Source organism: Zonotrichia albicollis, chromosome 4 (genome assembly GCF_047830755.1).
Source record: "Zonotrichia albicollis isolate bZonAlb1 chromosome 4, bZonAlb1.hap1, whole genome shotgun sequence".
NCBI lineage: Eukaryota > Metazoa > Chordata > Aves > Passeriformes > Passerellidae > Zonotrichia > Zonotrichia albicollis.
Genome location: NC_133822.1, coordinates 37,464,548 through 37,491,365, shown reverse-complemented (window position 1 = coordinate 37,491,365; position 26,818 = coordinate 37,464,548). Strand labels below are relative to the sequence as shown.

Genomic DNA, 26,818 nt, shown 5'->3' with positions numbered 1-26,818 from the left:
AGCTATTTAGTTCTTTATCTGTTTGTTAGCAAAAGTTCTATTGTGTGCTTAGTGGTTTACCACCTCCACTGGTTGTGAGTCATCATAAAGTCTCCCTGGGACACAGGTGAAATGGAACATCCAGGAGGAATAAGGGAAGGTGCATTTTTAGGGGACTGCTGTCCCATGGCAATGCCTCAAGTGCAATTGCAGGCACAGTTAAAACAACTGTACCAATTCTGCCAGTGTTGTGCCTCCAACCTCCTGCCGAGCTTCGCCCCTCCCTTGCTCAAGGTGACAGCAGTTACCAGGTTCCCCAGCACAGTGTGGCTGTGCTGACTCAGGTGGGCTGGAGTCAGCACTTCCTGGGCTGTTTGTGTCCCTGTGCTCATTCTCTGGCAGACAGAGCTCTTGTCCATGGTATCAGGCCAGGTCTGGTAGCTGTTGTAGAAGGATCCCTATCAGTGCATGTTTCTGGAATTGGTTGTTGTTAAATTGTTGGCAACTTCATAGGAGGATTAACTCATTCCTAACAGTTAATCCTTTATTTCTTCCCAGGTATGAGTATGAAACTGGGAGGGAATCTGCACTGGAGATGATTGCGTACCTCCTCGACACGTTCCCGCAGGTAACAAGCACCCCCTGGTGTTCCAAGAATCAGGCAGTTACTGTGGGTTGCAGTAACAACACTTTCCAAGCAGTTTATTTTGGAAGCACTTGCTAGTTCCTATTATCTCTTATCATGAGCAGAACATTCACTTATCTCCAAAGAACCTGGCTTTGCTCCAAAAGAGGAATGACATGCTGGAAAGTCTGCAGTACTTCTTTGCCTAATGTGCTCTGTTTGCAAGTAAAATAAAGCTGTGTCAGCTGGAGTTTGGATAAACTCAATCGTGATTTATGGCAGGAAGAAACACAACCAGATTAGGAAACAGACTAGGAATAGAAAGTGAGAGTTTTCTCACTGTAAGGGTTTTTCAATATTCATGAGAGATTGTTGATAAAACTGGTGTGTTCTGTTTGATTGGCCTGACTGGAGAGGAAAGGCTTCTCACTGGGGTGGATCAGCATGAAAGCTAAAAAATAACTGCATCTATACAGGATCACATAGGCAAAATCCTAAGCTGCCTTGAATCTATGCAGCTGGAGCTTAACTGTGCATTCAGGACACTGGGAGAAGTGCAATCAAGCAAGAATTTGGAAGGAAGACAAATTCTGCACAGTAAGCTGTGCTTCAGCACTGCCTGATGATTTAATATTTCAGAATGGTTCCTGGGAACTCTTTAAGGTGGCAAAGAGCTGCAGTCTCTGAGAGAAGGACATTTGGGTGTTGCTGCAATGCTGAGGACTTAAGGCTGTTTCAGTGAGAGTTGGGCATGAAAATGCCCTTTAAGGTTTCACACTCACTTTGCTCTCCCAAAGATATGGTAACAAGTCAGAGTCAGAGCAGGGCTGGGGCTGCTGTACACTCCCTGTATGCTCCAACAACAGGGTCATCCCATTTTAGCAGTTCAGCTGCCTTAACATGAACCTACTCAGGGCTAACACTGCTCCTGAATATAGTGCAGCAAATACTCCTCTTTTTCTCTTTAAATCCCAGAAGCTCCTTGTGTGTTTGTGGTTGACAATGGTTGTTTCTTTCTAGGATCTCCTGCACAAATACTGTGGGCTGTTTTTTCTCTCTCTTTGTATGATGATGATAAATGATGACTCAGCCAAATGCAAAAAGATGGCGGCTTTGACATGTAAATCTCTTCTCCGTAAGATCAGCAATGAAAAACAAGATCTGATGTTTTCACTGGTCACTGAGTGGTTTCACAGCAAAAAGGTACTCTTTCATCTTTTCACTGACCAGGTCTGAACTCTGTTGGAGAGTAAGATTAAGGCAAGTGAGAGATTGCTAGCACCAGAGCTGGTGGGTTGGTGGATTAGTTGTTCCTGACGTAGAGAGCAAGAAATGGTAAAGCTTCATAAAGCTGCACAAATATAGGGACCTGCTGATGCTTTAAGTCAACCTACAGACTCCTCCCAGCTGCATTTCGCAGCTCTCTAACAGTTCCACTTTTGGCTCAGTGTAATCTTTGCTCAGGTTAGAGTTTTGAGCAAATTCCTTAAAGCTTTCCTGATCCCAGCATTTTGTGCTGACTTTATCTCAGACATGCTTCGTTCTGTTGCTGGCAACTGGAAGGCAGCAAACCTGGTCTTCAAGATCTGCTGTTTGGATCTGGGTGCTTGGGTGATAAGCTGTCCTCTAGCTGAACCCAGGTTCTGTGCCTCTACACTAGTAGAGTTAGCATTCTTCAACACTTCATGGTTTCCATCCTAGGATGTTCAGTTTTGGTATTTAACTGTAAGCTGCCTGTTGCATTGTGAAGAGTTGAAAGTAACTCCCAGATTTCTGCAGTTGGGATTTCAGCAGTTCTGGCATTCAGTTTTAGGGTGCATTTCCAGGGATAACTTGTGCTGCCAGGTGCTTTTATACCTTGCTGGCAGCATCTCCTTTTTCAGTGTACTCTGAAACCAGCTTCTCTTAAGGTGCTGTTGCTACAGGCAGAAAGTAAGATTTACTACCAGCTCCTGCACTTGGGAGTGCAAGATTTGATTATAAGAGTTAATTTTTTGTTATTTCTTGTGTGTCAGAGCTCACACAGGAGGTTGGCTGCCCAGGCATGCGGTTTGTTTGTTGAAGTGGATGGAGTAATGTTTGAACGGCGCCTTGCAGCAGTCCTCACTTTGATTGAAAAAGAAATCAACCCAAGTAGATTTGAAAATGTAAGTAACTTTTTGCCATGCATGAAACTTGAGTAAAGAGAATTAAGAAAATTGGAAGAGGGAAGAAGTGTAGGAGAGATTGAACTTACTGTTCAAGACTGAAGAAACGCACAAAACACACGCATCTGTTCTGAAGAGGACCTCACTGACCTAGAACCTTATATTTTTGCCTGTAAGCCCAAATTTGATGTCATATGTCACAGCACAAAGTTTTGCAAGAAACTTTGCAAAGCCACCTGGCCTGAGCCTGCAACTGTGCAGTGTAACCAGCAGATATATTGTTCCTTGCAGTGTGGGAAATGTGAGATTTGTGTAAGCATTGATTTCAGGAGTGCATGGCATGGGACTCTGCTTTGTCCAGTGTTATCTACAGCTTTAACTTTCAAAGTACTTCCTGTACTTTAAGACCATGGTTGTGTTGTATGGAAGATCTTTTTAGTGCACTTGATTAACTCAGAATAACAAGGCTGCCTCAGATTCTACTTGGCATGTGATAATCCCAAAGGGATCCCAGTCACTGTGCCTGGGAAGTGGCCATGAATGTTACTTATGTTCAGCATGCTGCCCTTGCACAAGAGAGAAGAGACTCTTAGGATCTGTAAATTGGCAAGCGATGAAAATAAAATACCTGCAGTGAGGAGAAATTTGGTGTAATCACATCCTGTGCTGTGACATTTACTGACAACTGACATCAAGCCAGCTGGTGGTTGCAGGGTGAGGCCCACAGGCAGCACACACAGTGTTGTCATAACAACTCAGGGCTTCCCAGGTGATACAGACAAATCTGCGCTCAGCTGGGCTCTGATGAGAATCAAATCTGCACAAGTACATGCACAGACATAATGTGTGTAGTTGCTTGCATTTAGAAACCCAGCAGTTTGTTACAGTCATGTCTGTATGAAAAGCAAGAAGAATGATTCTAATACAGTCTCCTGCAGAGATTGTCTCCAGAGGAAATGCTTCAGTGGAGGTGCTTCTGTTCTGTTTACATTGGGAATTGGGTACAAGTCAGTCTTCTGGCTTTTTTTGAACGGTTGATCTGAAATTGATTTAGCCACGACTAATCAGGACTGTCCTCAGGTTCTCATAAGTATTTTTCTTGACTTGCTGATTTTATTAGATAACCGAAGAAGAAGAGGAGAAGGCTGCAGATAGGCTGCTATTCAGCTTTCTTGTGCTGGTAAAAAAGCTAATCACAGAGTGCAACTTGATCCAGTTAACCAAGCACAGTGATGTTGTGAGCAGAATCTGGGGTAAGTACCATTCAGGAGTTAGTACAGCTGTGCTCCAAGAAAGATTCTTTGTGTGCCTTGTGGTTTTTCACATGCTAATAGAAATGACTGAACTTAATTATACAAGGTTTCCATTCTGCAAAATGCTAACACACAGCAGTTATTGGGCAATGAAAGAGAAGTTGCTAATGGAAAAGGTTACATGCTTGATGAAAACAACACACCCTCTGTCTCAGTTGCTGGGAAGTACTTTCTATTATCCACAGGGCAAATAATTGGAAACTATTGCATGTTTCACCATAATTACATTCTCTTGGATGAAAACATTGAGGTCTCCTGAGAAGATGAGATTTCCTTGATCACATATACCAGCCAGAAAATGATGATAAATGGTAATAGTGCTCTAAATACTGGGCCTGTCAGGATGTGAAGACCTGGAAGTTACTTGATTCAAGCAATTTCCCTGTGTGCAAGATTATAAAATATGAGGCTGGTTATGCCATTTTGTTGCCCTTATTTTAACTGCTTCATTTGCTGCAATCAGAAGACCTGATGTGGCTGGTTAGTGACTTTGAAGAGTCCAGCCTGCCAGGTGCCTTAAGTGAGATAGCAGATAATCATTGTTATCCTGGATTTTGGCCAGAGGTGAGACAGGAGAGCAGCTCCATGTCTTCTCTGAAGCATCCTCGGCCTCTCTGCAGGGGTTTGATTTGTCCATCAGCATCAGGCCCAGCTGACACAAGCCAGTCCCCCAGACATCCTGGGCAGATGAGCTATGGCACCGAGTCCCCATGGGGACTGTAGTTGTTGCAGAAACATGACTTGCCTGATCACTGTGGGGACATTTGGCTACCTGTAGGTTTTTGCTGCTTTTCACTTTGGCTGGATTGAGTTGCTAGAAAGTCTTTTATTATATTCTGAGCAGATGAGCACAGTTCACTTAATTCACCTTTTTGTTGCAGCATATGTTGCAATAAAAATAAATTGTTGGGAGTGGCCTCATTCTATTTTTGCTCTCAATGGACCGTCTCCTTTGCTGAAAGAGGTTTTCTTTTCCCCAGATCATGTCCAGTCTCACCTGTGGTATCCTCATAGCTGGGTCTGGCTGACAGCCACTGAGATCTTTGGCTTGTTGTTTGCATCTTATAAGCCAGAAGATCTTGTCAACAAATGGAAGGAAAGAAAGTCAGGGAAGAGAAGAAAGACACCAGCAGAGCTGTCTGCATCCACAGTCTTCTTGACTGCTGAACTGGACAAAAAGGTAATGATGTCCATACTATCCCTTCACTCTGCTCATGCCCATTCCCTGACTGGGACATAAAAATAGTTCAGTTTGGCCTGAATGTTTCTCTTTTAGTCACTTATCTGCTGTCTAATCCTCAACACTTAAAGCATTTGAGGAGGTGGCTCTGCTGCTGGGAGGGGACTTCTCTGGGGTCTTATTCTCAATAGCACAAAAATACCTTTCCAGATTGAAAGATGCAGGCAGAAAGTTGTGTTGATCATTTGGTCTCCCCTGGGAATTGCCTTTGGTGACTGCAAAATACTGCTTTGAGTGTCTGCTGCCAGCTCCCTTCAGTGGAGTCATTCCTTTCTCCTTTTTCATTTCCCCAGATGAAGGAACTCGCGTTTGCATTCTGCCATCAGCTGCAGTCCAAGTTCCTGGACATGTCTCTGAGTGAGCAGGTAAGGGCAGGGGCTGCAGGAGGGCACAGAGCAGGCCCTGGCATGTGAGGAATGTTGTGTCCTGGGTGGTGGCACAGGACAGATACACAGTTCAGGGCTCGCTGCTCTCTGCCCAGGGCACAATGCTCTGTCACATCAGGTCTTGGCTCTTACAGAGGCAACCCACAGTGACTGACTCCTCTGTTTCCACACTTCAGGTAATAAAGAATTTACTTTTTGTGGCCAAAGTTTTTTACTTGCTAGCCCCTGCCTCAGAAGAAGGTAAAGAGGCAGATGGAGAGCTCAGGTCTGAAGTGGAAGAGCAGGAGGTATCAGAGGATGAGAGAGATACTTCTGCTCAAGGAGAGGAAGAAAGAGAGGACACACAGGAGAAAGGCCAGCCAGCCACACTGCTGTGGTTAATGAAGAAGCTCTCTGTCATGGGGAAGAGAGAAGCAGCATATTCCCCTAAGGTCCCTTTAAAGGTAAGAACAGTGTTGGTCGTTGGTCCCGCTGCTTTTGATGAGGTGGGCGCTTCTACAGGACAGTGTTGCTCTGGCTCTGCTTTCAGGGCACAGGGGGCAGAGGGTGCTGTGAGCTGGCACTGAAGTGAGGATTTAGTAGGTGCTGAAGAAACACCTACTGTGTTTTGGGGCTCTCGGGAAAGGCTTGTGCCAGTCCTTGCCAATGCTTCCAGCCTCTTGAGGGGTGGGGGAAGAGTGGTAAACCTCAAGGCTCCAAGCTGAAGAGAACAGAGCAGTGCCTTTGAATGCCCCAGAGGGCTCATGCAGGCAGGGGAATGGCAGCATGGAGTAACTTGCTAGGAGGAGGAGGGGGGAGGTGTGGGAGAGCATCACCAAAAGCGCTGTGGTTCCCCATGGTGCACAGATAGGTTGAACTTGTGTGTCCTCAGCTGTTGAGAACAGTGAGAACAAGCCTGTTGCTCAAAGTGTCAACAGCTGCCAACCCAATCTCAGCTCACACAGCAGGGGTTGTGTCTCTAAAGGCTGCACTTGGATGCAGTAAGACCTTGAAACAGCAGTGAGTTTGTGACTCAGGTGTCTGAAACACCACCTCCTGTGCTGAACAGTGATGCATGGCCCTCTGGTAGCAGTTCAGTTAGGAAGCTTCCTTCCAGCTTTCCTTACTTCATGTCCCACACACTTCTTTTCAGAGAAGCTGCATCTTTAAGTTCCTGGGAGCAATCTCGGTGGATCTGGGGCAAGACAGGATCAAGCCCTACCTTCCAACAATTCTTACCCCTCTGTACAGGGAGCTGAACAGCAACTATGCAGAGCAAGGTAAGGGATTTCCCTCTTGAAGAGGAATGTGCATCACAGCTATGCCCCAGTACAAACACTACCTGCCATTCCTTTTGTCTGATAAGGCATTGATTTTGTAATCAGTGAATTTCACCTGCTTGCTGCCTAACCAAAATACCAGGAAGGGAGGAGGGTGTATGTCAGCTGAAATAGAAACCTACATGTTCAAAGACTGGAATGAAGTTAGGAATGCTCCTGTGTTCAAGTGGGTAAAGCTTGAGCATGTGGTGTAGTGGGAAAAAAGTAGTACTCAAAGGTGGGCTCATGGTGGCAAGACTTAGAGAGTCCTTCCTGAGAGGAGCTTGCAAGAACTGTTTGAGAGACCAGGGGAAGTATTTGCCCTGCTCTCAGTTTTTCTTTGCACCTCTTTGTAGCCTTTTTTCATCCCCAGTAGCTTTCTTTTCCCCCAGTGATTGTAGTTAATATATTGCCACTAACTAGTGATTCCAACAATTAAGCCAGCCCTTATTTGGCTACCAAGGATGCTGACTGGAATAATCTTTATTTCCAACAAAGCCTATTCCACTGGAAGCCTACTGGTTATGTATAGAAAGAAAGCCACTTGTAATTACCTTTCGAATGACTTCACCGTTCTAAAATTTTTTTTTGCTTCTCAGAAGCTTTGTTTGTTTGTTTGCTGGTTGAAAAGCTACTCTCTGGGAAAGCTGGTGGAGTACCAGCAGATTTCCCAGGCACTGGTTTGGGCAAGGTTTATCAGTGCAGCCATGCTTTGCTAAAGAAAGAGAAATCCATATTGTGCTCTTGGCTTTTGTTCCATATGCTGAAAAGATAAAGTAAGTCAATTTTGTTTTAATAGATCCAACACTGAAGAACCTTTCCCAAGAAATCATAGAACTTCTCAAGAAGTTAGTGGGGCTGGAGGCCTTTTCACTGGCCTTTTCTTCTGTGCAGAAACAGGCCAACCAGAAAAGAGCAATGAGGAAAAAGCAAAGGGCTTTGCAGGTAAGATTCCACTTTCTCTTGAGAGAAAAAGAAATAGGGCTTCTCTGAAGGCTTGAGAGACGCCCAGGAAGGGGAGTTTAAGAACTTCATCTTTAATTAGGACAGTTTCATCAGTTTCTTTATAAAACTTGGAAGAAGCTGTGTGTGATCAGCCTCTTGCACAGGTTCTGGCTGACAGGGATGGTTTCCTGCTCACCTGAAGGGCAAAGCAGCCTGAACACCACCCATGTGTTATTTTAGCAGTCACCAATTTCTCAGGAAGTTCACGATTTTCACGGGGACTGCTGTTAGTTGTCAGTGAACTAACAATGTACTGGTTTTCCTTAGACTGTAGCAAATCCTGACATTGCTGCAAGGAGGAAGCTGAAGAGACACAAGAATAAAGCAGAAACCAGGAAGAGAAAGATAGAATCCCTGCGTCCTATGTACAAGGCCAAGCGACATCGAAGTAATGCGCTAAAAGATTTGGCAATGGTGGAATGAAAGGGCTTTTCCTGGAGGATTAATTTATAAAAAGTAATACTGAGTTAAAGAACTAATTACTGTTTTTAAAAGTACTTACATATTTCAGTTGTATTTATTAGTATTTTTATGTCCTTTTTCATCAAGGATCTTAAGTAAAAACTTCTAAATTTTTTCCAAACCTGTATATTTACCAGAGCATGTACAGTTGAATGGGAAACAACTATGATATTTTATATTAAATTTGACTTCATTTGTAAGAAATGGGTTCTGTGATGATTGCATTTCTGCCTGTGAGCACACTGGTCTGACTCCTGACTTTGATGTGGCCTTCAGTTTCTGCAGCTACACTGAGCTACTTACCTGTCACTTCTGGCTGAGAGTGCAGGAACAACAGCTCATGAAGGTGGAAGTTCAATTCAAGTCACTGCCCTGGCACATCAGGGCAGTAGTGTGTGCTGAAGACAATGGTTTTCCTTTCAGACACCCCCTGAATGCCATGTTGGCAGCCAGAGGTGCACTGTTTGTGCTCCCTTGCTGTACCTCACTGTAACACTGTGTCTGCACTGCAGATGCACCTCTGCAGCTGTTCAGCTACGTGGCTGCTGGAACTGGCAGCCCTTGGACTTGTTCCTGTAAAGCAAGCAGCAAGCAAGCAGCCTCTAGGAAGCAGCACACCCTGGGTATAGCTGACAGTTCCAGATTTTATTAGTGTTCTATCTACACCAATATGCTGGCCACCAAACCACCAAAGGAAGGGGGGATGACAAAAAAAAAAAACCCACCAACTTTCTCAGCCAGTAAGACTTCCATACAAATTAACATAAGTACATTCTTTAAACAAAAAGTAAGAAATGGAGTATCATAATGTACACATTCACTTATTTCAGTTTTACAATTGAAGAGAGGCATCCACATTACAGAAGTCAAACTCAAATCTGATCTATTTACAAGTATCTGTGGCCTGAACATACTTAACTGCAGAAAGGAGGATGCTGGCTATAGCTGACACTTCCTTGCACTGGTCAGTTTTGTATCACTGCCTGCTCTTCAAGGCCTCCACCAACCTAGGAAAAAGGTCAAGTCAGTTTACTGAAAAGTCATTTCATTCCTGCTGAAATACTTCCAGCAGAAAACCAGTCATTCTTCCCATGCAGACTCTTACATCAGACTATCCACAAATCCAGTCCTATTTAAAAAAAACCCAAATGTGTAAAATTAGATATATGAATGAAACATAACTAGACTGATACTCACCATTCCATTGCTTCATCAAGCCCTGTGCCTTTAGTTGCAGAGGTTTTGAATATCTGCCATTTTCGGTCCTTCAAGGCTGGTAAGCCAAGGGCATTTGCCATTTCTGTGGGAGTCATGGCCTGTTCCATGTCCTGTTTATTTGCAAACACCACCAAAATGGCTTTCTTCAGCTCTTCTTCCTAAAAAAAAGCGAAATCATGGAAGTTGTTGCAGAGACTTCTACGGAATTTAAGGAGAGAAAACCTATATATTATATAAAACCGTACATATAATAAAAAAGGACTTCAGCAGCTCTCAATTATTTTGTTTGCTGATTTTTGTTCTGTAGAAAATTCTTCGGTGAAAGAATGGTGTTTATTTTCCATTCCAGTATGATACTGGAATTTCAATTCCAGTATGAAACTGCTTCCTATAGGAGCAGTTTCAAAACATGGCCAGCCCAAGTTATGAAACAAGCTGGTAGCTGGATTTAACAAGGCACATTAAATGAGCTTGCAGGTATTTTGGGCAGCAAGGCAAGAAAGAGAAAGGAAGTGTTGCTCAACTGATCTTACTTCCATTACCTTGTTCTACATTTGTTCTTCATCGTAGGATGTCAATTACTAATTACTGTCAATCCTTCAGGGCTTGATCTTGCCACACTGCAGTACTGAGCAGCTGTCCTGGCAGGCAGGTAAATTTTCATATGACTGCAAGGCTACATGAAATTAACTGTCCAGTAATGCTGCACAAACCCATGAAATACCTGCAGAGTATTCAGTGCTCTGTCAGTCAGAAGTGCTGCATGGGCTATGCTGAGGGCTGAAGTTTCACAAGTGAAGTTGAGCTTCACTTGGTTCACTGAATCAAATTTCATATTTACTCCAAAAAGAAAAGTTTTAATTTCTCAATTTATTTTACTGTTAATGACTGTGATGCTTGTTTTCTTACCTCTAACATAGCAACAAGCTCTGATTTTGAAGTGCCAATTCTGTCTCGATCACAGCTGTCCACTACATAAATGACGGCGTCTGTGTTTGAATAGTAACACCGCCAGTAGGGCCTGCAGAGGAGACACAAGTTCCAGTCATGTCATTTGCATGGTAGCAGTTCCTTTTAGCTAGATAATCAAAACCAGATCACCCAGAGCAAGTAAAAACTCTCTGGGGTGAAAAGTCCCAGGAGAAAAGTAGATTTCTTCAAGGGGCTACAAAAACTAACAGACAGTACAAATACTCTCTTTTTGTACACAACAAAAAAAAATTAAGAAGCAACTTGAAAACAGGGAAAGAACAGACAAGCTGGGGACAGATTTATTTGGGAATCAGACTGCAGGACATCAGATCCATAACTGAGGGACAGGAAAGCAAAGAAAGTTTAAAGATGTAACCAAAGAAGAGTCACCAGAGAAATCTTAAATGAATAATTAATACAGGCAATTAATTAACAAGGATCAAAACAAAACACATTTTTCAGAATTATTGTACTGAAACTAAAAAGGGAAGGAGCCTTTATCTCACTAACTGCACTTCCTTACCAGCTAACTACACTGCAGCTTGCTACTAAGCACTGAAAAAGGAACCCCAAGGGCATCATACAGGGGTACTATTAATGATTCATTACAAAACTTGTGAAGCTTGCTAAAAAGTTACCATCTATACCGAAATCCAACTTCACTACTATTAAGAATGCAAAGCCAGGAAGTATCTTTCTGGGTTTTCATCACCCCCTCCATCCTTTTTCAGAATGCTACTCAATTGCCTACTACACTAATAAATTTGTTTTTCAAAGCAAAACTGAATAGAAATGAAAACCCTGGCTTGTTTTTTTCCAATCTGTGAATCACAGGTTTTACAAACTGAATTCCATTAGATGAAAATGCTCTCTTGAGAATGGGCTTTTAAAAACTTAAACAATTTTCAGAAATGCCTGCTATGAGAATTCCAAGAATTTTTTAGAGGAAGTTAATTGACTTTAAGAAATCTATTACCTTATGCTTGTCTGTCCTCCTAAGTCCCAGACTTGAAATTTCAGATTCTTGTAGGTTACCGTCTCAACATTGAAGCCAATGGCTGAAACAAAGTGAAACAATTTTGCTGTTAGTAATTTTCCTGTTTTTCTGAAGAATATCACAGCACTCAGTTTAAAATTTTCAGTAGCTGCATAATAAAGTTCATGCCCTTTGAAAAGCTACCCCAACAAACATGACTCAAAATAATGCAGAAATATTTCTTTTGAACTAATAAAACCACATTGTAAACATATTGTAGAGATTTGTAAGAAATGCAAAGGTTGTTAAAAATCAACAGCAGTGTGTCTGAAATCCCCAAAGGAAACAGAGCAAGGGTTAAAGAACTGTGATAACCAAGTACACAACTGACAGCAAGAGAGCACTAAGGAATGTGTCCTTCTGTCCACACAAGGTCTGCACTCTTTTAAGAGCCACAGCAGAACTAAAGCAGAACCAGCTTCCCAGGAGAGGACTCGATACCGACGTCTGGAAGATGGCAACAAGGCTGCAGTATCACAAATGTCATTCCTTGTCCTGCCAGCCCCAAGAAACACAGCGCAGGGAAGTGAGCAGTGGGCACAGGCTGCTTAGAATTTATGGAGGCTGAAATAAGCAAAACCCTCAGGCAAAAAGATTATGTCCCAGCAAACTGCTGGCTTTAAAAAGTAATAGAGGTCTGAGCAAAGTGAGATTCAGGAGGAACACAACAGACATGACAGAGACATAAAAAAGCCAAGCATTCTTTGTCCTTCATGTTCCGCAGAGTGATCATGGCCAGAACACTTGGGTGCACACACTGGGGGGCTGTGGCTGCATGAATGCCAAGACAAGTGGTGAAATCAGTTGCATTTTTTAAGCAAGCATCATCCTCTCCCTTGAAACTACACATTGAGTTCTATTACATTTTCTACAGAATGTAAAGTTAAATCATCTTCTTATCCATGTTAAACAGAAGTGTTCATACAGCCCTCATCAAAAAAAGGTACACCATCCTGTGTACAGCAACAATGACCTCTGAAGTTCACATAATACCTGTATTTGGAAACAAACTAATTATAGAGTCCACATTTACCATCTATTGAATGCTGACCTACCACAAGTAGTCTGTAAAATCATGCTAACAATCTTGAGGTCAAATAGCATAAAATATTCTTTTGTAATGCTTTTATCCAAGAAAAGTTCTTAGATACAACAGTGCAAGGCTCCCACACCATAAGGTCCTTCTGTTTATGAAGGAAACATGCAGTAAGTTTAGCTGGCAAAGTTTCTGTGTCAGAGCTACAGGCAAATCACAGGCTCCAGGCAAATACTCTCCCCATGGGTAGATCACTTACTTGGAATGGTGGTAACAACTTCTCCAACCTGTAACCTGTAGAGAATGGTTGTTTTTCCTGCTCCATCCAGCCCCAGGATGAGAATCCTCATCTCCCGAGTTCCAAACAAACTGGAAAAGATGGTGGAGAAGAAGCCCCCTACAAAAATCAGAAGAGAAAGACATTTCAGTGCCAGCCAGCTCTGAGGAGGATATGCAAAGGCAGACAGACCAACCTCATCTCTTACTGTCCTACAAGACATTACTCCACTGAAAAAGGACAAGTCCAGGTTGTTGCCCAGATGGCTGTGTGCTCATCAACATCATGTCCTCCTGGTTTATGCTGCCATTTTATGATTTTATGGTAGCTCATTCCAGCAAATCACATTGCAGCAGTATCAAATCTCACTGCAGTTACAATTTTATTTTTTCCTTTTCTCTCCTTTGCCAAAATATGAGTCATCTGCTTTTTGGCTTGTATCAGACTCTACCTTTTCAGTGCCAGAGATTATACAAGGACCAAAAGAAGCCTGAAAGAATTCAGCATCAGAAGATGTCTACGGCGTTCCACAGGACCAACCACTTCTTTTTTTCTTAAAATTAGGTATAAATCAGTAGGTACCTATTAAATCAGTTCATTACAAACAGCAAAGCTGCACCAAATCGAGTATGGTAATGCTACAGAGAAGTCTAGCAGCTGGTTTTAAATGTCCTTCTCATTCTTTTTTTTTTTTCAAAACTGGCTTGCCCCAGCATCTCATTTATTCTCTAAATGCATGCAAGAGTACTTGTGGCCAGGCTAATTTCTGATTTATGCCTACTAGATTTTTATTCATAAAAAGAATGCTGATGTTCTAAGCCAGTAACAATTACTTTTGTTTCCAAAGATGTTTATAACAAACATACCTGATGTTAAATCATAACTTTGTAAATACACTTAAAGCCTGCAAAAGGTAATGAAATATCCAACAAGCCAGAATCACTGACAACACTGATAAATATACCAGAGACAAATTAAGAAGATTTGTGACCAAAATCTTACTGAAAGATGCTTTGATAAAAATTATTCCCTATGTTTGCCTATCTAGTCATCTGCTTTTCCAGGGAAAGGAGGGAACTGAGACTGATAACAGGTTGCTTTATCTCTTCTAGGCCCATCCCACCACAGAAGCCATACACACTACAGACCTGGAAAACAAGAAGCTGTAAAGGACCATCAGTTGCCAGTCTGCATAGTGCTGCTCATGGCACCTCTTACTGCCAGGCAGGCTAATAACTTTAAGAGAACTGAGCTGGAAAAAGGCATTTCAGGAGAAACATAACAAGCAGAAGGTTACCACTGGTTGCATGGAGGCCTAAGATGCAAAAATGCTTTCAGTCAGTAACTTTGCTTGCCGCCAGACACCTCTCACTCCCTCTTTTTATACGCTATTGTGCATGCTTTTCCCACACTAAAACACTGCTCAAACAGCATCTGCAACAGGGCAGGTTCACCTCAACCACTCAACCCTCGGATTCAGGGCCTCTCCTTAATATACCCTCTACTTCATTTACCGGTCTGCAGGACCTCCTCTCCTAATCCGCTCTCATCAGCAGCCCAGTACAGACTCGGTTCACAGTTTGAGTTTGCCAGGTGTCAGGAGTACAGCACCTGAGGACATGACCAAGCACACCCTCCTGCGGCTGCTCGGACCATTCCCCATGGCAAGGCAGCCCCAGCGCGGCCTCCGGGCACTGTCTGGTTCCCGGAGAGGCGGCCCGCGGGCAGGGCCGGGCCTGAGGGCGGTGGGCATCGCCAAGCGCGGCCCTCAGCCCGCTCTGCCGCCGCCGGCGGGCTGGAGACCCGCGGGACGGCTCAGCACCGACCCGTCCGCCCTTCCCGCCGCAGGGAAGGGTCCTGATGGACGGGTCCCCACTGGCAGCCGCTTCCCACCCGCTCCTCACCCATGTCGAGCCGTTCCGCCGGCGCTCCGGCCCGCCCCGCTCCGCTGCCCTCGCCGCGCTGGCCCTGCCGCCTCCGCCCGGCTCCACGTCGGACTCCTCGGCGAGTAAACAAAGCGCTCCGCGCCCGCCGCCGTTTCGACACAAGGAGCCCGGCCGCGCCCCCGGCGCGGAGAGCACGGCCTGGGAGCGGGACCCTCGCCGAGCCCTCCCTGGACACGCCCGGGCGGGAATCAGAGCGGGGAGAAAGGTCTGGAGAATAAAAGCCGCGGCCCCGGGGCCGCGCGTGGCGAATCTGCGGCGGCGGGAGCGCGCGGCGGGCGGGGCCCGGCGGCGTCACCGGCCCGGGGCCTCCGCGCCGCCCCCAGAGCCGGGGGGCGAACGGGAGCTGCGGCCGCACAACCGACCGCGCCGAACCACCGCTGCTGCCTCAGGGCGGCGTGGGGGAAACCTCGCAGCCAGCACGGTCCGTGGGCTAGGGACTGCTTCCCTCCGACTGGGGGAGAAACAAGAAACATTCCCGGCTGGAAGTGAACGAAGTTCAGCTGTGTAAAACGGTGATAGCAAGCTGCTCCTATGGATTAGCTAACAGGCTCACTTGATAGCAGCAGTGTCGTCATCCCTGCATACAAATTATGTCAGCCATGTAATAAGGTTGCACAGATAAGTAAATATGAAATCATAAAAAATGTGAACCATTACATAATGAGAACTCAGAGGAAACAATGTACAAGGCACACATGAACTGGGCCATAAACTCAGACTGAGTTAAGGGAGAAGTGCAACAGATCTCATGTCAATAATCAATGATTATGCTTTTTTTTAATAGCTTTTTTACAGAAGATACAGGGATATATGAAAATCTCATAGGAGAACAATCTAACTATAGAACCAACCTACCATTCATGATTACTGGCTTCCTCCCCATGCACCTTATTCAGTCCTTATACTTGTGTTGCAGCAAGAAAAGCACAGAAACCTTTACTCCCCCAGCCACAAGAACCAAACCTATAGCAGTTATCTTCCATGACTTTTATCACTTTTCTCATTTAAACTTATTCAAAGAGAAGCAGCTTGTACTTCCTCCAGCTGAATAAAAGGTAGGACGAGGGGAAGCAGAAATTAGCAGTTCACAGTGCAAAATGAATATAAAATCCACACCACAGTAATTAGTCTGCAAGTGATGACACATGAACTCGCTGGTTTCATTAAATCTCTGTGTGAAACAGGAACAACACAGACAAAGATGTTTTAGTTTTCTCTGAAAGCATCAACAAATGTAGTATCATCACAGCTGCAGAACTTCCTGTTTCCTTGAGGCCCTCCATTAGAATGCTTTCTTGCTTGAAATTTTACATTATTCATAACTCAGTTGAAAAGAATCCTTTATTTTTATGTCACGTTGGGAGCAGTAGGAAAGAATACACAAAACTCATCCACAGGGATAAAAAAAAGTAACAAAATAATTTTGGCAGTACTTTAAAAATGTCTGATCTATAAAATGCAATGACCCAGAAGGCCTGCCCTAGTACACAGCTTCACTGGGCAAGCAGCATCTACCAAGGTCTTTTAGGTCCTTGATATCCTTAGGAGACCACGGATACGTCTAACGAGGGCTTGAATAAAGGTGTACCGCGAGCGAATCTTGGAGTATAAACCCTCAATGTCCAGGAGCTTCTTCTGCAGAGATTCACCAAAGCTGTTTGTGGCTTCAATCTGAAGCTGAGAAACAGAGATTTGATGCAGTCAGCAATACAAAATCTTTTCTTCCTGAAATGCCAGCTTGTCATCCACTGCCTATCAACCCCTTCACTATGATTTATTCTCTGACCTGCTTTCCAAAGAATGGGTTTTTCTCTAATAAGTACTGCTTATTCTGTTTTAGGCATTACTGGTTATAATTCAGCTTCTTCACTCATTGTCATACAAACACATCTTCCAATCAGAATTTTCCTAGTCCTTTAGGGACTCTTTAGAGAGTCTGTGCACCAACATTTTTTCATTAATGCATATGTAAAGAGTCACTGAATTAACTCCATTTTAAGTATTTCACCAAGATGATACTGTATACTTTACTTCTGAACAAACAAAATAAATTACACCTGCCTCATCATAAAACACAGCAACTTTTCTTACAGTTCTAGATCTAATAAAGGTACTTGAGACTGCCATTTTGAAGAAAAGTTGTTTTCTGCATAGTCATAGAAATGTCAGTGAGATTTATTAATATCTTTTTCCGGCCACTTCTGCATCAAATTTACACAAACTATTTTATTTCTGTGTAAGTGAAATTACTTCTTTTCTACCATTCACATTTTATAGTCTCTTCAGTTCTTGTTACCGTTTTGATCTCATTTCTCTATAGCCTAGCTGAAGCTGACCCATAGTGAACAGTTTGATCACAGAACATTGGGAAAATTGCCCTCATGTTGCAGGTCTTTCAAGGATATCTGGTGTTTTTGGAAAGCTGTTATTAAAAAACACCATTTGACTGGTTGGTAAGAGAAAAAGAATGATTATTTCATAAGTATAGTTCATTTTTTACTTAACTTTTCACATTAAGATTCAAAGATATGTGCACAGCAGCAAAAGTGCCACTTGTTTCACAATATTTTCCAAAACAATTTTGTAATGCTTCACTGATTCTAAATTAAGTTCTATGCTGTTGGTGTTACTGAAGGTTGTTCAGAAGTGGGATAACAACAGTCAGACTGCTTCTAATAGCTTCAGGGTAGCCAGGAGCCTTCTGTACCCTGCAGCAGACTATCACATCTCACCTGGTCTATGTCGTGCTGGCTCACTCGATTCAGTCCACTACTGAAATCCAAGCTTGGCTCTGAACCAAAGGAATCTGGCAACAGAAAACAAGATGATAAAATTGTGTTGGCTGCTCCACACTACCTCTGTATCAAGTCATATAACAAATTTAAAACAGTGTTCCAATCTGATCCAAAAGTAAACTTAGGCATTAGAAATAACACTATTTTTTTTACTTAAATGACTTAGAGAAAATACATAAACAGTGAGTCATAAATAATTTTGATCACACAACATGGCACTCCTCTGCAAATCCACTCTCCCTGATTTCCTTCCATTTTCTTTCTTTTTTTAAAAGATAAAATTCAACAAACTTAAAATCCTCTGGCGAATCAATGGTGGCTCTAATTCTAAATTTTAAATACTTTTAAAACCACCAGTATTAACTTTATTTCATAATTTCATCTTAGATTATATTGAAATATTTTCCTATACACTATTTTGGATCAATTATCTGATTGTATTAGCTGAACTTTAGTTAGTTTGAAGGGCAGAAATAAAAAAAAATAGTTACTTTTACTTTCCTTTGGAGGTTATGTGTAATACACATACTCCAGAAGTCTGGGAGTAAACAGTATCAGTATTGCCAATTCTCCCGTGGAATAGCCAAAAGTGTGCCAAATCCAAAATCTCTTTTATTAAATATAAAAGGCAAGATATTAATAGTAGGAAATCACTTTTAAAGCTAATCACAAGAAGGTATTCAAAGGCATTTTGATGCTTGAGAAATTTTACCTTGCAGCCTTCCTTTCTTAAATGACATCCTAGAGGACAGCAGTGGGTCTTGGGAGTCAGTGGGTGTGCAGTGCAGCAGGTAGTGTTCCAGATGGCGCCAAAGGATGAAGAGACATATTTCTATGATATCTGCAGACACATCTCAGTGAAGGACTCCAATTTGGTTGTCTTTGGATTGTACATTATGTATAACATATATGAGCATATTCACACACTTGGAAACAGCTGAAGATGTCAGCTCAACCTCCTGTCACCTCCTACACTGCCACAGCCCAGTGATGGATCGCTCACACTCACTGTCCTCATCACCCTGCAGAGCCTCAATCCAGCCCTCAGGAGGAGAGCAGAGTACGGAGTGCTCATGTGGTTTGTAAAGGTGCCTCAGCTGCACACAGTAAAGCAAAGCTGAGGTTATAAATCCAGGCACGGCAGGAACATCTTAGGTGACAACGGAGAAGTGTGCAAGAGCACATCGCTCCCAAGGGAGGTTGCAGAGGAAAATTCTGATCTGTTGAAGACAATTCTTTTGTGCATGACTGGTTATTTCCATAGAATTACTGGTGTTTATGAGATTTAGGTTTATGCAAGGTTGGCTGTTAGACTACAAACTCCTATTATGACAGGCACATCAAAATTATTTTTCAAAGTATTTCTTCCACCATATTTGGACATGTGTGAATGTTTATGGGGTCTGGACACTAAAATTGAAGAGCTGGGCTGTAACAGTTCCTTTATTGGCATATTCCAGAAAGTCCTAGCTGGGTTTCAAAATAGGAATTATTAACTTTAAAATCGTTACATTCTGGCAGTAGCAGAGCAATACCCTTGTAAGTTAATTGTCAGTATTTCAAATTTACTTTTTGCAAAGAATTTTTGTTCAAAGTGGTCAGAAATCCAGGTAAAAAAACCCTGTTTCTATCTCTGCTTTTCTGGATCATCACCTTGAGGGTCATTTCAATTTTAGAAGGATACAGGAACAAAGGGAGAGCAACTTGGCTCGGTTATTTATTAGTTTCACCAGGCGCCGCCTTGCCAATACGTATTTTTGGGAAGTGGAAATCTTGTCAACCCCAGCTGGCATAACTGACTGACACAACTGTGATGGGAAGAGAAAAAACAGAAAGTAGCAAATTACAGAACATCAAGAGAAATAAGCAAATAAGATTACTTACCAATATCTAGAACTTTCTTCTAAGCTACTATTTCTTTACAACCTTACTCTCTATTTTGAATTTGCATAACCTTGCTGACCAAAAAATGGAAAAATGAAACCCATCTCCAAGCAACTATAATGAAAGTCACAACTTTGACAAAGTTAAGCCAAATGTTTTCCCTGAAGTTTTAGATCACTCCTTCTGTGGACCCCCTTCACCAACAACAGAAAAGAATATGCACAAGAAGTGGAACTACTTGCTTATCAAAGATGCTTTGGAGCCTTTGTTACAGCTGTGTCCAAATTACTACAATACAATAACTACAGATTCAGAAGAACAATTACCTCTTTTATTTCATCTGGTGGCAGTTGCTCCACATTTTGCAGTTTGTTAACACTCTGACGATGGCTGTCATAGTAACTGAAGAAATCACTAGTGCTCTGTTTCAGCAGGTAAACAATAATGCCCAGGCCAGGCAAGTGCCAATATGGGACCACTGGAGCTTGTGCATCTAGACAAGATGTTGAAGATAAGAAAACACAACTAATAAAGCCCCAAGAAATCAATAAGCTGTGCTCTCTGTCAATAACCTAGACAGGAAAGCACTGGCAAGTATATTTTGCCCTTGTGTCAGAAGTAACCTAAATGTAAGTCTAGGCAAAAAGTTCTGTGACTGCAGTACTAAAAGGCAGTCAGCCTAGTGAAGTAGTGAGTGCAAAATGTGAAATGTAACTAGATTAGAAGACTTACTATTTACATATTTAATCCATTCAACTGCATAATAGCACAGTGTAAACTCTTGCCATGTGTTGTAATAGAGTTCCAATCAAAACACATCTTACATGTCATAAATGAGGTCCTACTTTCAAATAATGTAATCCAGCACAGATGCTGAAATATGATCTTGACTTCCCACTGTCTTGTGCTATTTATTTACATACACACATTTCTTTACTGACATATATTTCTGAGGCTGCCAATGAAAAAACAATTTATTTGCTTTAACTAGGATTAGCTTCTGATTTGGCTTAGTGCAAGGTTGAACAAGCATGGATGCCAGAATGAGAGAGTGAGCAGCTACAGTACTGGCATAAAGTGACTTAAACAGTATGTGAAACTACAGCCTCTGGTTCACTATCTTCTAGTAGCCCAAATGTCACACTGTTCAGGCTCATAACACAGCAAATGAAAAATCTCACCCTGCCGAGGCCCATCTCGGTTGGTTGACTCTGACAGGCTGGGTGTAAACAGACAAACAGTGTGCTGGAAACTGGGGGCGCTTTGCAACATCAGTGACTCACAGTATTCCATCACGTTGGCACAGATCTGCCAGCAAAGGGAAAAAAAAAAAGACAGCACGTCAATTACAGCATCTACAGGCTTTGAAGCATTAAATTTTACATGGACAAATGTCAGCGAACAAGATGCTTTGCTCCTCTCTTCCCACCAGATTGTTATGATTCTATTTTCTCATCGATTACAAACTCTCCTACTGCAAGTATAGGACTTGCAACTTTGCCTCTTTCCCAAACCTGCTAGCTAGAATTTCTGGATAATTTTAAGTCCCCTTAGGCTTTAAGTTAGTGTTAGCCATTACCCTCTATACACAGCTTTCATTTTGAACATTTCTATCAATTTAAGCCTTCAAAATACACAGCTTGTATGCGAAACAATAAAGGTTTCTAATGCAAATGTAATTAAATACATTTTCAAGGATTACTTTAAATAAAATGCGGACTCCTATACCACACTAAAACAAATGTAGAGCATTACCACTATCATACGAAATAATGATAACCAAACAAATCTGTACAGCAGGTAAAATGTTGAGACTGAAGCTTCTTGTATCGTGTCCTTACCTGCTGCATGGCCAACTCAATTTCATCCTTCTTGTTCACTCTGTCTCCTGCTACGCTATCATCTTGCAGCTTGAACTGCCGTAGCCTGTCTGACCCTCCAAACCGACTCAGAAGTCCCAAGCACTGGCGCTGCCATAAGAAATGAGCATTTAAATGAAGAGCACGATTCTTTTCACTTAAGTGATACATGTTCCTTAAAACAGTATTAAGAAAGCAATGCAGATAAAACTTATAGCACTTTGTAAACAAAATGTAAGTTTTTAGTGTTTTAACTTGCCTTGATTTAATTTAGAAATGAATGGCACCCTAAAACACTGCCAATGAGAAATGAGTGCAATTCACAAATGCACAACTTTTCTTGTGTCTCTTGCAGACTATTATACAGAATACTATCAATGACAGTTTAGGTTTACCCATTCCCACACCTAAAACACCTTTACCTATACAGACAAACAAAATCTAACATCCAGTAAAAGCAGAGTACAAAAACTACTTCAGTAACAAATAAATGAACCACTAGCATGTCTGATACACCAAACTGTTGAGCTGGAGACATGATTATGGCCAAAGTGGTAACAGACTGTTTCTGCATTACTTCACATGCTTTGGTGTTGGCTTCAAATTTTTCTCTTCACCCAAGTCCTAAGCTTGGAAGGGAAACAAAGTCCCTGATGCAACCCTGATGTTGTCAAGTGTTATCTTTTCTAATGCACAGGGAAGTGTGGGGAGACACCAAAAAACAGACCATCAAAACCCCATCCCACTCCCACAAAAAAAATCCTCACACATTCTTCTGGATGCTGGAAACATCTCTTTCCCAATTGCTACTATTCAAAGTAAAAAAAAACAGGAAGAAACACATCAAGGTAGCCAATTCTAAAAGGATATGGCTTAAATATATTACTTTATTACCTGAAATCGCCCTATGTGTCCTTGTAGCTCCATCTGTGTCCCTTCATTAACATCTATGTCCAGCTCATTTAGCACTCCTGATAAAAGACACAGCCATTAAGTAACTGTTTGGGTTTTTTTTAACAGATTTGTGCATTATATACATTTAAATACAAGCATTGTTCAGAAATATTTCAGCCAAACATTCAACTTGTATTTTGCATATTTTTTGAGCAAAACATTCAGATATAAATGCAGCTACCAGGAGATGCATGAGAGCATGTGGCTTACTGTTCTGGTAAGTAATCAAAAGAGGGCAAGGAGGAAGGGAGGCTGGCATGGAAACTACAGCTGTTGTGCAAAGCTCTGTATACTGTAAGCAAAGAAGCACCTGGGCTTAACCTACAGCTCTGCACTCCTTCCTAGAGTAGTCAAACACCTCTCCTGAACAAAGAAAAGCATTAAATCAAAACAGAGAAGTTATTTTGAACTGGTAAGCATGCAGAAGAAACCACTATATCCATCACAATCATTATTAGCCCTTTGTGAAGAAGTCACTCAAGAAAAATGGCAGTATGCTAATCTGCAGTGCTTTCCCCCAGGAAACTTTCTATTTTAAACAAATAAAAACAAAAAAGACATTTAAAAAATGGATATGCAAACAATTTTCTATCTTAATTTCCTCAGTTACAGAACTTACAGAATAAAAACTGTTTTTTGAAGAGACCACAGATACTTTGAGCACTTCTATTTGTAAATCGCCTTCAAGACGCAAAATACTTAGTGTGAGGTAGCATGATGAAAAGAAAATGGGAAGTCAGATACATATGGGTAAGAGCACTATGTCCACTGCATCTTTACTTCAAGAAAAAATTATTTAACATTTCTTGATTTTTCTCAGAGCTCTACATGTCAAAAACAAATCTGTATTGTCATGGATATTCTCTTCTGTCTTACTGTTTCTTTACAGAAAACAAAGCCTGAGATTCATGCAAATGGGGTTGAGACTTCAAAACTGCAGTTCCTACCAGGCAATGCTGCTTTGCTGATTATTCCTGTCAGGGAGGCCAGCTCCTGGAGAGATCCAGCACTTACATCCTGACACCTCAGGATCGCCTGGATTGTATCTGAATGGGAAATGAGGAACTGCAAAACCTGCACCACAAGAAAAAACCAGAAAATATGAACGACTCAAAATTTAATGGCAAGCAGAGAGGAAACAATGCTTCTGAAGAACTTTAAAAGACCTCGTGTGCCAGTAAGGATGAGATTTAAAAAAACCAAAACAACTTACTGTCAGAGCAAAGGCACACATAATTTGTTTGAATGAGCAATACCAGTGGTACTCAAGCAAGTTTTGGAACTTACCTGTCCTGCAGCTTGCAAGTGCTGTGCCATGCTGGACGTGAGGATCACCTGGCACAGCTGGAGAGCTGGAAGCAGAATCTGGCGGTAACGCTCCACTGGGGCAGGAATGAACACTGGGGGATCTCTCATTGCATACATTCTTAGCAGGTATAAAAAGAAGGGAGAAAAAAACTATTCATATTTCAATAAGATATCTAGACCTGAACTGACTTTATATTGGAAAAGCAACACATTTATGATACACAGCTGCTGCCATACATTTTCTTTAAGCAGGGAAAATTACTTCTTTGTATTATGCTACACTAAACTAGATAACTGTTGCAGAAATACCATACCTGCTTATTGATATACAAAACTAGGTATTCTCAAATATTTTAAGAAGAGTTGTACTTAATTCTAAAGCAACTGTTAAATACAGTCCTCCACAAATGTCCTGTAGGTTTTATACAGTCTTATTATGTGTAATTGGAACTTTCAAATAGTATACCTTGTCTAAGTCTTAAATTTTTCCAAAGCATTTCAACTCTCTGTGTTATTAAGAACTGTGAGTTTAAAAAAGGAACCAAGGCTTGAAATCAACCCAGGTAATTTCCCCTAAATATGGAATTTCTTTCTCTGAGATCTTCTCTCAATCACCTCACAATGACTAATTTGCCAAGTGGCACATCAAGAAACTTGCCAAGCAATATATAACTGTGAATTTTTTTTTAAACACATCATAAAATATTCCTGAAATAGCATTTAATTCACTGGTCTCTCAATGTTTTATGATGAAGGACAGACTCTGCCCTTCACAAACTGCAAAGCCTCCAGAATAAGTTTACAGTGTAAGCTGTTTGTCAAACATAACAGTATAAATTATTTAATAATAATAATCATCAGTTTTATCTGAGATATCAATTTTACGTAGTCTAAGTAATTAGCATGCAAGTACAACGTCATACCCACACCTGAAATTTTCCTCTCAATGAAAGGTACCTTTAAACTGAACTGATAGGTTTAAGAAACACACACACAAAGAATAAACCCACAGGTCATTACTCAAAAATCATAAGGCTATAAGAAGATGTGATGTGCTTCCAGGAAGACTGTGTTATGGTTTCCCCCCAGGCAGGGCAGCCACACTTACCCCTGGTGGTCTGTTTCGGGCCGCATGTCATACACCTGGCACTGTGCCAGTCGCACGATGACGCCGGACCGCAGCAGCTCTAACGCACCTTGCTGACTTTTGGCTATTCGAGTGAGGAATGCCTGCACAACAGCAGAGAGGGTTAAGTTTTGGAGATGCACAATGAGGCTTATAAAGTCTACTTTCTCACTTGATTTTTGCACCATTTCAAATATATTATTTTAGTAAAATATCCTTAAGGAATACCTTCAATGCAGGTAGCTCAGTGTGCAGCTGCAGATTGAGCTCTGGGTGGCAGGAGCCCAAAGCAAGAGCCTATGAACTGCCCACCCTTTGCAAAACAATGGGCACAAGGGATGTGGGGCACCAGCCAGAGGACTGGACACTCAGAGACATGGCAGGAGGCAAAGACTCAGCTGAAGACCCCAGACTGACTCATGCAGACTGCTGAGAGTACAAAAACCCAGGGGTTCCTTTGTTCAGGGTCCCTCCTCAGAGGCACCAGCTCAGGCTCTTGTTCTCGTGTTGCACATTAAATCATTTTAAGGATCCAGATGTCTCAGACTGCCCTGGGAAACCTGGGGCAAGGAGACCTGGTCTGAGTGTGTGAGTGTGGTGAGGGTAAAGCGAGGCACCCATGGGTCACTGGAGCCACTCACTACAAAGGGGCTTTGGTCCCAGCAGTTAAAATCTCTGGTGGTGCAAGTGTGACTGCCAGAGTGCTCTTGAATGGTCAGACAGGAAAGCTTCCTTAACAATATCTCTGAGTACAATCAATGCAAAGTGCAGACAAACAACTTTTACTAAAAAGTAAAATTAAAAAATGAACACTGTAACACAAAGTCATTTCTAAAGTTCTGTTACCATTTTGGACTCATAGGTGTACAGCGCCTTGAGCAAAGGGGGCTGAGGTGTGAGCAAGCTCTGAAGAGCCAGGTCATCATCTGCCAGGCTATCCACAAGCACCTTCAGGTAGCCACTATTCGAGAGATACAACAGCCACTGCTGCTGCTTGTCTACTGAAACAATGTGATCGAGTAAAGCCAATGCCAGCATCTGGGATGAGGGAAGAAAAACAAACAAATCAAAACAGAATTAAACATATAAGATCAATGAGATTTTTAATAAATACCTAGTAATGTGAAATACCAAGCAGTTTCTTTTAACAGCTTCTTATAAGCAGAATGCATTTCTTCACTACAATTGCAACCATTTATGTGAAAAATATTTTAAGATTACTTTACACTAGTATGGTAAGAGCCAATTACCTTTCTCCACTATTCTTTTAAAAAATATTAAAGATATTGTTGAACCAATAACTAAGGTAAAATATTTTAAGGAAGTATTGCCTCAAGCACGATTACTATTTAAAACTAGTTTGCCTTCTGAGGAAATTCTCAGCTATTGGCTACTATCAGAAATTACTTTGTCATGAAGTCACATCTTCCCAAGCTAAGTCCATGACTTTAAAATGATAACAAATAATTGCAACAGGGTCCCTATCTATATCTATTGCAGCAGAGCTTTCTACCCTTATTTTTAAACAATAGGACACACAGCCTCATTGAGAAAAAAATTAATAGGCATGTATGGCTCTACTTTCAGCAGCTTGAAGGATGAGTGGGAGGACAGAAACATGAAACAGATCCTGTATCTATAGAAATGTTCTAGTTCTACCTCATGAAACTTCCCATCTCTGCACAGATGATGTTCTTTAAAACAAACAGAACAGTAATTTCAAAAGAATAGATTCATTTACCCTGCCTATCTCATGGCCATCACAAGCATCACGACAGACCACCTCCATCAGAGCTGCCCCATAACTCTCAATAGTTGCCATGTTTTCCCGTTGCAATTTACTAAACATATCTTCAGGAGCTGTCAAGTGTTCCCACATAGTTTTTTTAGCTGTAAAAAGCAAATAAAACAAAAAATGAAAGCATTCAAAGTTAGGCATCTTAGCATTAACT

General features: G+C 41.9%; 3 protein-coding genes across 3 annotated transcripts in view; 1 reads left to right on the top strand and 2 right to left on the bottom strand.

The window, feature by feature from the left end:
• Positions 1 to 9,199, top strand: part of UTP20 (UTP20 small subunit processome component) — a 63,043-nt gene extending 53,844 nt beyond the window's left edge. The window contains exons 53-62 of the mRNA XM_005480724.4: positions 538 to 607; positions 1,625 to 1,807; positions 2,620 to 2,751; positions 3,872 to 4,004; positions 5,045 to 5,244; positions 5,598 to 5,669; positions 5,867 to 6,133; positions 6,823 to 6,949; positions 7,788 to 7,933; positions 8,261 to 9,199. Coding sequence (XP_005480781.2) covers positions 538 to 607; positions 1,625 to 1,807; positions 2,620 to 2,751; positions 3,872 to 4,004; positions 5,045 to 5,244; positions 5,598 to 5,669; positions 5,867 to 6,133; positions 6,823 to 6,949; positions 7,788 to 7,933; positions 8,261 to 8,416 — 1,486 coding nt within the window. The 3' untranslated portion in view covers positions 8,417 to 9,199. The remainder of the gene's footprint in view (positions 1 to 537; positions 608 to 1,624; positions 1,808 to 2,619; positions 2,752 to 3,871; positions 4,005 to 5,044; positions 5,245 to 5,597; positions 5,670 to 5,866; positions 6,134 to 6,822; positions 6,950 to 7,787; positions 7,934 to 8,260) is intronic.
• ARL1 (ARF like GTPase 1) lies at positions 9,080 to 15,188 on the bottom strand. The gene is made up of 6 exons (XM_074539550.1): positions 14,899 to 15,188; positions 12,977 to 13,114; positions 11,622 to 11,703; positions 10,583 to 10,694; positions 9,653 to 9,831; positions 9,080 to 9,462 (listed from the first exon to the last, which is right to left on the bottom strand). Exons 1-6 carry the CDS (start codon positions 14,900 to 14,902, stop codon positions 9,432 to 9,434), a joined length of 546 nt encoding a protein of 181 aa, XP_074395651.1. The 5' UTR covers positions 14,903 to 15,188; the 3' UTR covers positions 9,080 to 9,431.
• Positions 15,189 to 15,700: 512 nt separating this feature from the next.
• NUP205 (nucleoporin 205) overlaps positions 15,701 to 26,818 on the bottom strand; it is a 45,624-nt gene continuing 34,506 nt past the window's right edge. Inside the window, exons 31-43 of the mRNA XM_074539549.1 lie at positions 26,608 to 26,756; positions 25,713 to 25,904; positions 24,849 to 24,970; positions 23,720 to 23,858; positions 23,380 to 23,506; positions 22,373 to 22,449; positions 21,461 to 21,589; positions 20,801 to 20,927; positions 19,946 to 20,112; positions 19,420 to 19,543; positions 18,448 to 18,576; positions 17,673 to 17,746; positions 15,701 to 16,617 (exon numbers count right to left, since the gene is read on the bottom strand). Of these exons, the coding sequence (XP_074395650.1) occupies positions 16,465 to 16,617; positions 17,673 to 17,746; positions 18,448 to 18,576; positions 19,420 to 19,543; positions 19,946 to 20,112; positions 20,801 to 20,927; positions 21,461 to 21,589; positions 22,373 to 22,449; positions 23,380 to 23,506; positions 23,720 to 23,858; positions 24,849 to 24,970; positions 25,713 to 25,904; positions 26,608 to 26,756 (1,709 nt within the window). The 3' untranslated portion in view covers positions 15,701 to 16,464. The remainder of the gene's footprint in view (positions 16,618 to 17,672; positions 17,747 to 18,447; positions 18,577 to 19,419; positions 19,544 to 19,945; positions 20,113 to 20,800; positions 20,928 to 21,460; positions 21,590 to 22,372; positions 22,450 to 23,379; positions 23,507 to 23,719; positions 23,859 to 24,848; positions 24,971 to 25,712; positions 25,905 to 26,607; positions 26,757 to 26,818) is intronic.

Excerpts from the sequence above, each read along its gene's own strand:
- ARL1 (XM_074539550.1), bottom strand. Across the intron at positions 10,695-11,621 it reads GGAGGACAGACAAGCATAAG|GCCCTACTGGCGGTGTTACT; the intron begins GTAATAGATTTC and ends TCTCCTCTGCAG. Across the intron at positions 9,832-10,582 it reads AGCTTGTTGCTATGTTAGAG|GAAGAAGAGCTGAAGAAAGC; the intron begins GTAAGAAAACAA and ends GCTTTTTTTTAG.